At 33.8% G+C, this 14,889-nt stretch overlaps 1 protein-coding gene across 2 annotated transcripts; it reads right to left on the bottom strand.

Annotated features, from left to right (window-relative positions):
• Nucleotides 1–2,789: 2,789 nt before the first annotated feature.
• On the bottom strand, nt 2,790–14,215 carry LOC105034920 (uncharacterized). Of its 2 annotated transcripts, none has more exons than XM_073243823.1 (3): nt 13,886–14,215; nt 12,196–12,479; nt 2,790–2,835 (listed from the first exon to the last, which is right to left on the bottom strand). In XM_073243823.1, exons 1-3 carry the CDS (start codon nt 14,033–14,035, stop codon nt 2,805–2,807), a joined length of 465 nt encoding a protein of 154 aa, XP_073099924.1. In that variant the 5' UTR covers nt 14,036–14,215; the 3' UTR covers nt 2,790–2,804. The 2 variants fall into 2 exon arrangements, with proteins under 2 accessions (XP_073099924.1, XP_073099923.1); XM_073243822.1 differs by lacking the exon at nt 2,790–2,835 and adding an exon at nt 9,983–10,037.
• Between the last annotated feature and the right edge of the window lie 674 nt (nt 14,216–14,889).

Genomic DNA, 14,889 nt, shown 5'->3' with positions numbered 1-14,889 from the left:
GGTGAGAGTTGTTTGTGAATTGCAAGATAGCATTAGCTAAAATACTAAGATAATGAACTCAAATGATTTCAAGGATATATACAAACTAGAAAGCGGAGAATTGAATAAGATGAGAATTTGTAGAACCTACAACTCATTAAGATTTAACAAGTTCTAGAATTAAAACAATGTTTACAACATGGTTTGCCAAAATGGATCAATCGAGGACTAGCACAATTCTGGCCTTTAAATTGGTTCGCCCCCTTCATGTGTTTAAACCCTCTTGATTCGCTCATGTCCGACTCGATTCCATGCTATTAAATTGCTCCATCTCAATTTACTCAATAAAACCCATCACATGCCCCCTCTACATCGCTCATGGTTTGAGACATTTGAGAGCCACCCCCGCTCACATCGATTGCTCTCTCTCTCTCTCTCTCTCTCTCACCCTCCCCTACCCCCATGCAATCATGCTGCTCACTCTCCCCCTGCCAGCATCAAAGGTACGCCCCCTTCTCTCTCTCTCTCTTTCTTGCTCTGGGTTAGGTTTAAGGTTTAAAGCCCTCTCTCTCCCTCCCTCCCTCTCCTTCCTCTCTCTCCTTCTCTGTGATGGCCCGGCCCGAGTAAAGAATCCCAGCCCACCAAAGCCCAAAAAAAAAAAAAAAAAAAAAAAACAGAGGAGAAGAACTCCCAAAGGAGTCTTCTTCCTCCTCTCGCCGGCTTCCAATCGGAGTCGGAAAGAGCCCCCTCCGGCTCTATTTAAGGAGGAGAACCCTCCTCTCTCCCTCTCATCGAGAAATCCCAGGGCAAAACGGCAGAGATCGCCGGAAAATCCTCACGAAGACCCGTCCCTGTGCCCGTCCAATTGCTCGCCGGAAAAGCCTCGCCGGCGTCGGAGGTAAGCCTCCTCCCCTTCCTCTTTTCTCCCTTTTCCTTCCCATGCCGGTGTGCATGCTCGCCGGCGACCGGAGTCGCCAGATTTTGTTGCGGAAGAACTTTTATTTTTTTGCCGTTTTTCCGATGCCGGTGGTCACCTTGGCCCTCCTCTTGTCGTTGGGCCGCCCCCTCCTGCCGACGGCCACCCCATGCCGGCTGCGCCGCCGGTCGGAACTCCAAGGAGGGGACTTGCCGATCCCCTGTTTCGGCCAGGGAAGAGCCCGAAGAAGAAAGAAGAAGAAGGAAAAGAAAAGAAAAAGAAAAAGAAAAAAAAAGAAAAGAAAAGAAAGAGAAGAAGAAAAAGAAAAGAAAAAAAAAGAAAAAAAGGAAGAAAAATAAAATAATAATAATATAATAATAATAAATAGATTTCTCTCCTCTCTCTTTCGTGAAGAAAAAGAAAAAAAAGAAAGAGAGAAAGAAAAGAAGAAAGAAAAATAAAATAAATTAATTAATAAATAATGATATAAATAATAAAATATGAGAAAGAAGTTTCTCTCTCTCTTTCTTCAGCCTGAACTAGTATTTCCTCTCTCTAAAAATGGACTTTCTCTCTCTACTTTCTCTCTCTAAAATTCTCTCTCTAGATTATTTCTCTCCTAAGATTTCTAAATTTTGAGAAGAATGATGATGAATTTAAATGATCCTCGTGATGGATTTTTGATCTGTGATCGTCGGACGGTACACCGACACTCACTTTGATCATATTAGGTATTTTTAAGATTCTATTTTTCATGATTTTATTGAATTATCCACATGATAATTTCAGCATGATTTGATCCGATCGATCGGATTTGTTGAATCATATTGTTGAAAAATTCAAGATGAATTTTCTCTCTCTAAAATTTTCTCTCTCTAAATTTTTCTCTCTAAAATATTCTCTCTTGATTGATTCTCTCTCTAAAAAAGGTTAGTGAATGAAGAAATTTCTTTTAATAGTCCTGATCTGATTCTAATAAAGAACCCTGATCCATGATTGTCGGACAGCGTACTGGCACCCACCTTGATCAGACCATTAATCTTTAGATTTGATCATCCATGATTCTGATCTAGCCATGACTTGATTTGATCATGTTGATTTCATCAATCGAGATATTGGACCAATCGTAATGTTGGATTGTATCACCTGATCAATTCGAATTGTACCTCATGAATTCTATCTCTGATTTTCTCTCTCCACTTGATTTTATGAAATCGATGAAGAAACCTCGTCCTATCACTTATCCGATTTGATCTGATAGTCAAACTTTGGATCGTTTAGGTCCTAATTAGATTTTGATTGATGAAATTAGATGATCGGACCCAATCTAAACCGTTAAAATATGGTATTCGTATTCTTTCTAATTATTGAAATTGATTCTGTATAGGATTGTGGATGTTTGATCATGGGATATCGCGATATGATCTACGAACAGAATTTTTAGAAGAAAATTTATAGAATTATGTGGATTTATTGGAATGCGTTCGAGTAAGTAATATTTCACTTTTTCTAGATTTATCGGCAAATTATAATATATTTTTCTGACATGATTTGTGAAATGATGCATGAATTGGATGAATGTATTTTGTTATGAAAATATCTTATTTGAAATGTTATGATGAAGCATGATTGAACATATTGATTCCATGATGCATTATATTGATTGATTTCGATACTACATGATTATATGTTTTATTATCGAAATTAGAATATGAAATATGATTTATGAAAATTATGATATAAGAAACATTATGAATTGACAACCTGACTATGTAAAGGACCCTGCCAATGGGGGCATATACGTTGGCAATTGATTTGTCCTGAGGGTTTACGTCGCCAGAGAGACCAGCGACAAACCGCCAGAGAGACCAGCGGTTCCAAAGGACTTTACTGCCAGATGATTCGCAGCTCACCGCAAGAAGATACGCGGTGTTATGACCCTGCCACAGAAAAAATGTGGTCATAGCTCATGGTTGACGAAAAGAATTTAAGAACGAAAAAATTGAAATCTGGAAAGAAACTTGAATTTTCGAAAAAGAAATGAATTTGGCATGAATTATGTTGCATAATTGAAATTGATTTCGAATTGATGAACTCTATATGCTTATTTTCTATAAATAATTATTTACTTAAATGCCTGATGAAATCTGTTGAGAAGTGATCATTACTTACTGGACTGTCTAGCTCATTATCTCTTATTTTACTGTTTTTACAGATGTTGAGGAATTAAGATGATACAAGATATGAATGAAAGAGTGATCAGAAGCAGAATCTCCATACTTTTATTTTAAATTGAAAATTTATTGAATTGATGTAAGGTCTATGAATCATTGTTGAATTTATTGAGATATTAAAGAAGAAATTTAGATCGTTATATTTTGGATTTAAATTATTGTCTAATTATTCCGTTGTTGTTTTAGGATAGCATGATAAGATGCCTTGCATGCTTATGGGAAGAGTTTTCTATGAGTATGCGGCGGTTGCCATGACCCTCGATTCACAATCTCGGGTCGGGGGCGTGATAATTAATATGGTATCTGAACGTTAGTAAATGAACTAAGATGTGTATAGAAGGAGTGTTAGTGGATAGACACTAAGGACATTATGGTGTAAATCTTTGATGATTGTAGTGGGAGAAATCTTTATAATTTTTGATTTAACATTAAGATTATGTATAAAAGGATCGCAAGAGATTATGACATATGGAGTTTGAAATATGATGGATAATCTATAGATCATGATATGATTAGTTAGGTCTTGATCGAAAGTAATCACAAAAGGATTGACCTAAAATTTTATTGTGCATTGTGGTTATTAATTGATCATTGGTTATTCAAGTGAATCGTAAGTTCAAATTCGATGTGAGAATAATACTATAATATTACTTCTAGTTGAGAAGTTGACTATTATTGACAAGATAAAGATTTGATGATAAAATATTGTTCCCGGATGGACTAAGAAAGTCTCTTATGATGCTTGATTGGAATATTTATCGAAATTGAACTTGGTATGTGGATCACATATAAAGTGACATATTAGGATGAATGCATATTTGAGGATATTGCAAAGAAACTTATTTTTTATGGATGAAATGGATTATGAGATTGTAGAATATTCATCGTACTGAAATCTTTAATCATCATCCTTAGATCTAGATAATAAATCTTATTATGTCTCTTGGAGACTACATGATATGTATGAAATTTCAATTTAAAAATTTCGTATGTAAGTTGATCAAGAAATTTTCTAATATTATTGTTGAGGTTGTTAATAAAAATTGATATCTTGAGATTAAGATAAAAATCTGATTTATATTTATTTCAGATTAAGAGATCCATGTGAATTTATAATTTAAAAATTTTAGATTTAGGAATTAATATGGAGTTCCTTTGCTTTTGTTAACGAGATCCCTAATTGAATCTACTATTAAATAGAGATTTAATTTTTTTGAAATTGTATGATTGTTATGAAAGGATATTTGATAGATATTGAAGATCCTGATGATAGAAATTTTAGAAAAAAAATAATGATTTGAAATTCTTATATATTCTGATTATGTCCAAATTTGGTGGAGCATCGAAGGATTTTTTTCATTGATTTGACTTATGAAGATTTTTGGTTCGAAAATTATCAAATTGAATTGATATGAGAATTAAAATTTGATTCATATTGATTATAGTAAATCTATATGATGGTTTAAATATGATATTGGACTCAAGGGTTAATCAAGATTATTGTATACCAGTAAAAGTATGAATGAAAATCGAAAGTTAATCCTTGACTTCAATTGAAATTTGAAATTTTAGATCTTTTCTATTGATAAGATAAAGAAATAATTTGATCAAATTTTTTTTTTTTGTGAACCTAAGAAATTTTGATTGTTAGATCAAAGTGCGCAGTGGAAGCATGGTAATCTGGATTACTTTGAGTAAGTCAGGAATGTTGACCCTTTGAGTTAAAAAATTATGATAGATGATATGATTTGATATAAAAAATTTATTGATATTAGAAAGAATAATATTTTAAAATTTTGAATTATTTTAGATATCTTAATGTGATTTTTTAAAGTAGTGCTTCCACCTACTATGCTAAAAAAAAAAAAAATTTAGCATCCTGATTCTAGGATGAGTGGACCCTTGACTTTTGATTTTTGATTTAGAATATTTAGAGATAAATTTTCTCTATCCTAGAATTAAATTTTATAATTCTCTATTTATTAGAAAAAATTTGAGATTGTTTATTGAACAATAATTTTGATCTTAGATTATTATACTCAAATATTTATCTTCAAGGTATAATAAAATTTGAAGTTAGAACTCTTTTGATCATTATTATTTCTCTGACTGAATGGAAAAGATTGAGGTTATCTATTGATATTGACGATTGTTCTACAACAGATGGATTGGAATTATTTATAATTTTAATTTGATAATGAATCGATTAATTAAGAGTTGTTAATGTTTAGATAAAGAAAATTGATATAATTACTTAGAATAGAGACATTGATTTTGATTATAAGAAAAATATAGTTTTGATTTAGATCAATTTTTGAGTTATTGATTTTTATTATGGAATGACTTAATGATAAAATTTGCTTCAAAAATTAGAATATTTAAGAGTTTGAGGGTTTGAGTAAGAAAATTTCGATGACTAGAAATAGTGATATTGATTCAATCAACAATGGTGATATTGATCTTTATGAAATGACTTAATGATGAAATTGTATCGAGAATTAAAATATCAAAAGTTTGGGAATGAGATTGAAATGATAAATCTTCAACCTTTGAAAGTACGAATAAAAGAAAATATTTTTGAATTTTGATTGATTAGGATGTCATTAAATGATTCATAGAAGTATGTTTTCTATCTTATGATGGGTTGAAATTAAGAGTGGTTAATATTTTGAAAAATAAATAAATGATGATGAAAAATAAAATTCTTATTCAAGAATTAAGATATTGATTTTCTTCTATTCACAAGAGATAGATTTGATTTTGATCTAGTCATGAGGTATTGAACATTATTTTATAAAAAATGAGAGCATAATTTCGAAATCTTGAAATATTAAAAATCTTTGAGATGTTGGTCTTGATAAATAAGAAAATGAATGATTCCGTTTCAGATAGATATTTGATGTACCGACTTTTTTCTTATGAAATAATTTAAGAATGAATTTATATCAAGAATTAGAATATTGAAATATTTGTGGATGAATTCAATAAGAAACTATGAAGACTCAAGCAAGAAAAATTTCGAGGACGAAATTTCTTTTAGAGGGAGAAGAACGTGATGGCCCGGCCCGAGTAAAGAATCCCAGCCCACCAAAGCCCCAAAAAAAAAAAATAGAGGAGAACTCCCAAAGGGAGTCTTCTTCCTCCTCTCGCCGGCTCCCAATCGGAGTCAGAAAGAGCCCCCTCCGGCTCTATTTAAGGAGGAGAACCCTCCTCTCTCCCTCTCATCGAGAAATCCCAGGGCAAAATGGCAGAGATTGCCAGAAAATCCTCACGAAGATCCATCCCTGTGCCCGTCCAATTGCTCGTCGGAAAAGCCTCGCCGGCATCGGAGGTAAACCTCCTCCCCTTCCTCTTTTCTCCCTTTTCCTTCCTGTGCCGGTGTGCACGCTCGTCGGCGACCGGAGTCGTCGGATTTTGTTGTGGAAGAACCTTTATTTTTTTACCGTTTTTCCGATGCCGGTGGTCACCGCCGACCACCGGTTTGGCCCTCCTCTTGTCGTTGGGCCGCCCCCCTCCTGCCGACGGCCGCCCCACGCCGGCTGCACCGTCGGTCGGAACTCCAAGGAGGGGACTTGTCGGTCCCCTGTTTCGACCAGAGAAGAGCCCGAAGAAGAAGAAGAAGAAGGAAAAGAAAAGAAAAAGAAAAAAAGAGAAAAGAAAAAAAAGAGAAGAAGAAAGAAAAGAAAAAAAAAAGAAGAAAAATAAAATAATAATAATATAATAATAATAAATAGGATTTTCTCTCCTCTCTCTTTCGTGAAGAAAAAGAAAAAAAAAGAAAGAGAAAAGAAAAGAAGAAAGAAAAATAAAATAAATTAATTAATAAATAATGATATAAATAATAAAATATGAGAAAGAGAGTTTCTCTCTCTTCCCTCTCTTTCTTCAGCCTGAATTAGTATTTTCTCTCTAGAATCCTCTCTCTAGATTATTTCTCTCTCCTAAGATTTCTAGAATTTTGAGAAGAATGATGATGAATTTAAATGATCCTCGTGATGGATTTTTGATCTGTGATCATCGGACGGTACACCGACACTCACTTTGATCATATTAGGTATTTTTAAGATTCTATTTTTCATGATTTTATTGAATTATCCACATGATAATTTCAGCATGATTTGATCCGATCGATCGGATTTGTTGAATCATATTGTCTGAAGAATTCAAGATGAGTTTTCTCTCTCTAAAATTTTCTCTCTCTAAAATATTCTCTCTCTTGATTGATTCTCTCTCTAAAAAAGGTTAGTGAATGAAGAAATTTCTTTTAATAGTCCTGATCTGATTCTAATGAAGAACCCTGATCCATGATTGTCGAACAGCGTACTGGCACCCACCTTGATCAGACCATGAATCTTTAGATTTGATCATCCATGATCCCGATCTAGCCATGACTTGATTTGATCATGTTGATTTTATCAATCAAGATATTGGACCAATCGTCATGTTGGATTGTATCACCTGATCAATTCGAATTGTATCTCATGAATTCTCTCTCTGATTTTCTCTCTCCACTTGATTTTATAAAATCGATGAAGAAACCTCGGTCCTATCACTTCTTATCCGATTTGATCTGATAGTCAAACTTTGGATCATTTAGGTCCTAATTAGATTTTGATTAGATGAAATTAGATGATCGGACCCAATCTAAACCGTTGAAATATGGTATTCGTATTCTTTCTAATTATTGAAATTGATTATGTATAGGATTGTGGATGTTTGATCATGGGATATCGCGATATGATCTACGAACAGAATCTTTAGAAGAAAATTTATAAAATTATGTGGATTTATTGAAATACGTTCGAGGTAAGTAATGTTTCATTTTTTCTAGATTTATCGGCAAATTATAATGTATTTTTCTGACATGATTTGTGAAACAATGCATGAATTGGATGAATGGTATTTTGTTATGAAAATATCTTATTTGAAATGTTATGATAAAGCATAATTGAACATATTGATTCCATGATGCATTATATTGATTGATTTCGATACTACATGATTATATGTTTTATTATCGAAATTAGAATATGAAATATGATTTATGAAGAATTATGATATAAGAAACATTATGAATTGACAACATGACTATGTAAAGGACCCTGCCAATGGGGGCATATACGTTGGCAATTGATTTGTCCTGAGGGTTTACGTCGCCAGAGAGACCAGCGACAAACCGCCAGAGAGACCAGCGGTTCCGAAGGACTTTGCTGCCAGATGATTCGCAGCTCACCGCAAGAAGATACGCGGTGTTTGACCCTGCCACAGGAAAAATGTGGTCATAGCTCATGGTTGACGAAAAGAATTTAAGAACGAAAGAAATTGAAATCTGGAAAGAAACTTAAATTTTCAAAAAAGAAATGAATTTGGCATGAATTATGTTGCATAATTGAAATTGATTTCGAATTGATAAACTCTATATGTTTATTTTCTATAAATGATTATTTACTTAAATGCCTAATGAAATCTGTTGAGAAGTGAACATTGCTTACTGGGCTGTCTAGCTCATTACCTCCTATTTTACTATTTTTACAGATGTTGAGGAATTAAGATGATACAAGATATGAATGAAAGAGTGATCAGAAGCAGAATCTCTATACTTTTATTTTAAATTGAAAGTCTTATTGAATTTGATGTAAGGTCTATGAATCATTGTTGAATTTATTGAGATATTAAAGAAAAAATTTAAATCGTTATATTTTGGATTTAAATTATTGTCTAATTATTCCGTTGTTGTTTTAGGATAGCATGATAAGATACCTTGCATGCTTATGGGAAAAGTTTTCTATGAGTATGCGGCGGTTGCCATGACCCTCGATTCACAATCTCGGGTCGGGGGCGTGACATTCTCCCTCTCTAGTTTTCCTTTGTTGGTATGCAGCAAAACGATATGGCATTGTACCATACCATACCGTACCACTGGCCTACCAACACAACTACCAGTTTCGATATTATGAACCTTGGTTCACAAAAAAGACTAATCATCTTCGTACAATAAGTTGGAGAAAAGAAGATCAAACAAAGTTGAAGCTATACGGTTGTTTTGTTTAGGATGGATGGATATTTGAAAAATGGCGAAGAAATGATCAAGATGAGGATAAAATATGTTTAAATAAGAGAAATTTGATATTGGTAGACAAGAATATTCATCTCTTAACAATTGGTGAAGAGGGTTAACGAGTATTTTATTATGAATGGCTATGCTAGTGATGGCAAATGGGTCAGATCAAAAACATGTCAACCTAGACCTGACCCAATGATTAAATGGATCAAAAATCTAGAATCGAACCCAACCTTTTTGTGAAACAAGTAACCCATCCCGACCTATGTAATTAGTTTAATAAACAAGTCAAATCAGGTTAAATAGCTTAAATATATCTTAGTGGTTTAAACGAGTTAGATAGGTCTTAAACTTGTTAAACAAATCTTAAATTAGTAAAATCATAACCATGTCAACCCATCTCAACTATTGAATAGGTCAAGACAAACTAAACGGGCAGGACTCTAAACCTGAACCTGGCTCGTTTCAAGTCAGATAAATCCATTTAGGACCTGTCAACCCAAACCAATTTATGCCAAGCCTGAACTAGCTTAACTCAGATTGGTTGCAGGTCGAGTTGGCAAGTTGGGTCTTAAATTGCCACACCCTTAAGCTAGGTGATGTGGAACCAAGTAGTGTCGATGGGTCACATGGGAACAAATGAATGTGTGAATCTCAAAATAATACAATTAAAACAAGGAGGTAAAGCACAGAAAGACAACCAGCAGTGAACACATGCTACCTAGAATGTTGCTCATGTGCATAATCCATCATGCTTATAGAGGGTCACTTGTCAGATCCTTGCAATCCACCAAGGCTTCTTCAAATTTATATGAAATCCAACTGTGCAATCAGCAAAACATCCAGGCTGCACAGTTTTAGGAGCAATATACACCCAAGGAAGAAGTAGTTTTAGTATTTGTTTTCAAATAATGGACAAAATGCTAGTATTAACAAACCACAGCATTTCCTAATAATCGAGAACTCTTAGAGGCCAGAACTCCTAAACTGATTAAAAAAAAGACTCAAAATAAATTTGATTCACCCAAAATAATCATGTCTAAAAATTGAATTCCAAAAGCATGGTTTCAACAGTTTTGATAGTTCATTGGTAAAATGATCATAAATTCTTCTGCCAAACCCTCATTAGTGTGATTTTTGAAACACGTTGATCTTTATTCAATAAATTATATAATTGATTTGATTTTGGCTCCTAAAGTATCACATATTTATTAAATCAGACTTCTGGCTGCTGATAGCCTGGAACTGACCAACACTACCAATTGACACCTAATTAACCTAGGACCATAAACCAACTTATAACTCACTACAATACGAATTCAAGATTTCTGTCATCTAGTTAAACTATTCTGTTTCTCTAGTTGCCAGTCAAATGCCTAGCAGCTTTATGATGCAACAGTGCTATCTCTGATCTAATTAGTGGTCCTCAGCATTACCCAACACATTCCATACATAGGGCAATAATGGGTAGGTGAAACCCATTCTAGAATTTAAGCATTGAAGACTGGATAGTTTTGATAGCAATAAGGAGTCTAACACAAGTGATTCTTATTATCATAGTATAACTAGGGTTCTTCTAGAAACTGCTATTATTTGATGCAATGATTGGTGCACAAAATTGTAAGAGTAGGAAACATTGGATGGGTGGGAATGAGAAATAAGGACAGATTCTTGAGCATGTGTTAAGGTTGGAAATGAGACATAGTACAATGAGATTTAAATACAAACAGAGAAAGAGTTAAATACAAATGAAGGGTCAAAATGGACATGTATAAGAGGGTTAGGTGTGACAAGTTTATTAATGTATAACAGTTTTTTAGATGTTAAACTCATAAAGAGTAAGTTGGTCTAGCGATGTAGGTTGCTAGATATCACTATAACAAATGATTGGATGAACTACAAGGGAAGTGATTATGCTGATGATGAGCAGGACAAACAAGGAATAATAACATGTAGTTGGGAGGTCAGGAAATTACCGGGATAAAAATCTTGTATACCACAAAGTGATGTGGTGATGTTTAGGTATTTGATTATTCCAGAACTAAGCTTGTTGCACTTATTTTCATTAGAGAATTTAAAAGAAGTATTCTGACTTGATAGGAGGCAAGTGGTTCTGCTGAATTCTGTGAGCCAATGTGAAATTTTTTTTAGGCTTGATGACCTAGCTTTTAGGTTCAGTTGCTTTGCCTACTCTGTATTTCTTTAAGTGGCTAAATTGCTGGAGGTAGCCTAAGTGGTCTGGATTGAGTGGATACAATGGATTAAGTAAAGAAAAAACATGTGTCTTTGGGTCTCCTTTTCACTGCAATTACTCTTACATGGTGATTTGCTCAACTATGGAACTATGAGTTAGTGTCTTTGTTTGCATGCAGGAGTAAGATAGTCAACTTTTAAATTATTAATAAAACAAAGGAAAAAATGATAACATCTTTATTCATATGAAATCATTCCATGAAAACACAATTCAAGGACTTGCTGAAATGTACATGATCAATTAAATTTTAACAAACTTTCAAAAAATTAAAATTATGGATGGGTTAAGATTTTAAGATTTATCTAATCAAGTCATTTTAACTTATTATGCACATAATGAAGTTCAAAGTTACAAAATGTTGAGGACAGAAATTTCAACATATTGCACTAAAATCTGTGCTAAATTCTGTGCCATGTCCAAAAGGCATCCCAGGACAGAAAATTTTAACCTGGACAGCATATCAGTACACAAGACAGGAAATGCCCACCAGAATAAAGAAATAGCTAAAATTCACCAGAAGTTGAACAATAATACTGTAAAACCATCACAGTCAAGCACAATTTAGTTGCTGTTCCATTCAGTAGGCTTGACACAAAGATCACCAGCATTCGGCAGAACATCAGTATAGAAGTAATAGTGGTAGGAAGAGGGATGATCACATACAGGTATATTTTCCACAAAACAATGCTGGCTGACAGAAGGAAAATACCGTACATTCTATTACCTACTTTAAGAAGGAAGTGGTACTGACCTGTGAAGATATGATTCCTCAGAACCCATGCTGTGTGCCCAGCGAATGAAGGCACCATTCCTATCATTAGCCAATTCTTCCAGCTGTCTTTCTGCAGCAGCTGGAAATATATGAGGTTGATTCTTTAAAATGCCACACAAGAACCTTCCTTCTGGTGAAACTGGCTCAAGTGGCATACTGACACTTCCCGACTCACATTCACCGGACTCTGCACTGGCAAGTGTAATGCTTGTTGGTGTTCTTTGGCTAGCAAAACTACAGCTCTGATGGAATTTGGTTAATCCCTGAATAATTAAAAACAAATGTTGCTTCGTCCCTCGGAGAGATCACATAGGAAATAAAAAACACTTGAGTTTGTGAGCATTAATTAGAATCTAAATGTTAAAATGGGTGCCTGTCCTACTTTCTGATATTGGAGCCACTAGAAAGATATTTACTTTGCACTAAGGAAATCCTCTTCCACTAAGAGGAACATAAAGCATCAAGATATGAAATGAAGTGATAGGTACTGTCCGGTTTGAATATATCACACAAAACAAAAGAAACTTCTTTTGCCTCTCAACAAAAGAACTAGGGCAAAATAAATTTGTATTAATTCGGAACTAAAAGATACCATAGTGCACAGAACGTTTTAGAACATATACATCAAACAAAATTTTCTTATTTTCTGATCTTAACATTTCCCTAAATATCCCTCGGAACCATCTTTCCTGTATTAACCAAGTAACTCCTCTCAAAAAATTGTCTTGGGTGGGTGATTAAACAGATGTGTGACAATGACAAGTGGGAAGCCTTAACAATTGCTGAGGAGCGAATATGAGTTGAAATTGATGTCCAATGTCTGGTGAATGGTGAAACTCATTGCTGGGGGTACTGAAAGGTCCATAGAATATGCAGCATCACTAACAGGAGACAACATTCCAGGATAACCTGTCATCTGGACACAAAAATTCCTAGGGTGCAAAACATGGAAGTCAATCAGCTAGCATAGAACCCACCAAGAGCAGACAGTGGAAAAGAGCATTTCTTCTAGAGCTACTGCACAAGATGTATCAGGATCCTGGGAGGTATCAATGATGCTACAGTGTTTTGTTTACTATTTAGCAGCCTTTGGCTCAAGATAAATTAATAGAATACAAAAAAAAAAAAAAGCAAAATAAAATCTTGTATTTTTTGAACTAGAAGTCATATTTTAAAGATCTTTTTCTGCAATAACAAGCCGAAAGAAACAGAAATACTGGAAGCTATTTCTGAACAGCAAGAAATGATGATTATGTTAGACTACACCAAACAAGTTAATATCAACTCACAGAACCTGTTATTAAGTTGCAAAACAATTCAAAAAAAAAAAAAAGGCAAGCAATTAAATAGTCAATAAGCACAGCCCTAGAAATAGACTAAAAAAACAAAGAGAAGAAGAAGGAGGAGGAGTAGGAGGAAGAAAAAACCAAACTTTTTGTTCAAAAGGCAGCAAGAACGTCATGTATATCAGAAATTTTACAAAAATTCTTTCCAAAAATACTTCTTTTTTTCTCAAAAGTACAATAATTTAGCAAGAAAGAAGATATCTTTTATTCCATGCATCGAATTCTACCCCGTAAATTCCATTCTAATCCACCAAAAACCTTAGAAAAACGAGTTAAAGTCGGCCACCTCAAAAGGAGATGAAAAAAGGAATCGCAATAAGAACCTGGGAATCCAAGGTAAGGCGAAGAGTGGCACAAGATCCGACGTTTCCATAAGCCCTCTCAAGACGATGGTGACGACGACCTGCCGCCCTCACCACCAACGCCGAAGCATCAATGAGGGCGGCCCCCCTGAAACGAGTGCAGCAGTCCATGGGCGACCAAAACCCTAGATGATTCCAGGTGAGCTCCGCCGATTCCCAGAAACCCTAGAGAGGTAAATCTCAAGCGACTCCAGAGAAAGAGGAGGAAGGAGGAAACCTAGAAGAGGATAGGGTCCTCTTCCTTCTTCCTTTCTCCACAGGGATGAGAACGCCAAGTGGCGCACATTGCCAGCATGCTGAAGCGGATATATGCGGATAGGAAATCGGTATATCCATTTTTAGATTTATTAAAACATAAATATTAATTGGATACTAGGATTTGTATTTATATTTTAAATAAATATATATTCTTTATATTAAAGGACAATCCAGTGCAGAGATGAGTTCCATGCGTATCCGGCTTCCTTGGACTCATTTCGTCCGTGGGAAAAATATTTTTTTTCTGAATTATTATTTTTTAAATTTTAATTTTGTTTAAAAAAATAATTTTTTTATTTATTTGATTGATTATAAAAAATAAGTTATTTCATTGTTTATATTTGATTGAGTGTTTATTTTTCTAAAAAAATTATATAAAATATATATTATATTTTTAATATTAAAAAATATTATCTTATTTTATATATTATTATTATTTATAAATAAAATATTATGATAATTAGATATATTTTTAGCGTAAGATTTGATGCGTTTATAATAGAGAATATTCATTCATCTGTAGGTGTCTTAAAGAGTATTTTTAAAAAAAAAAAAATTAATTTTTTGAGAAATCAAAAATCTATGTTCTATATCGATTTTTATTCTTATAAAATATTAAAATTTTATTTTTATAAAAATATTTTTTTAAATTTTTTAAATTTTAATCAAATAAAAGAGATTTTTTCGTTTTTCATTGGTCACACTTT

This window comes from Elaeis guineensis, chromosome 9 (assembly GCF_000442705.2).
Source record: "Elaeis guineensis isolate ETL-2024a chromosome 9, EG11, whole genome shotgun sequence".
In the NCBI taxonomy this organism is placed as follows: Eukaryota; Viridiplantae; Streptophyta; class Magnoliopsida; order Arecales; family Arecaceae; genus Elaeis; species Elaeis guineensis.
This window is presented reverse-complemented; position numbering and strand designations above follow the sequence as displayed.

Bases quoted from the DNA above. Each gene is read 5' to 3' on its own strand.
- LOC105034920 (XM_073243822.1), bottom strand. From the start codon at position 14,035: ATGGACTGCTGCACTCGTTTCAGGGGGGCCGCCCTCATTGATGCTTCG. The intron at 12,480-13,885 runs GTTCTTATTGCG...TTAATTATTCAG, and splicing joins GCCTTACCTTGGATTCCCAG to GGATTAACCAAATTCCATCA. The intron at 10,038-12,195 runs GTCAGTACCACT...AAAACTGTGCAG, and splicing joins GAGGAATCATATCTTCACAG to CCTGGATGTTTTGCTGATTG.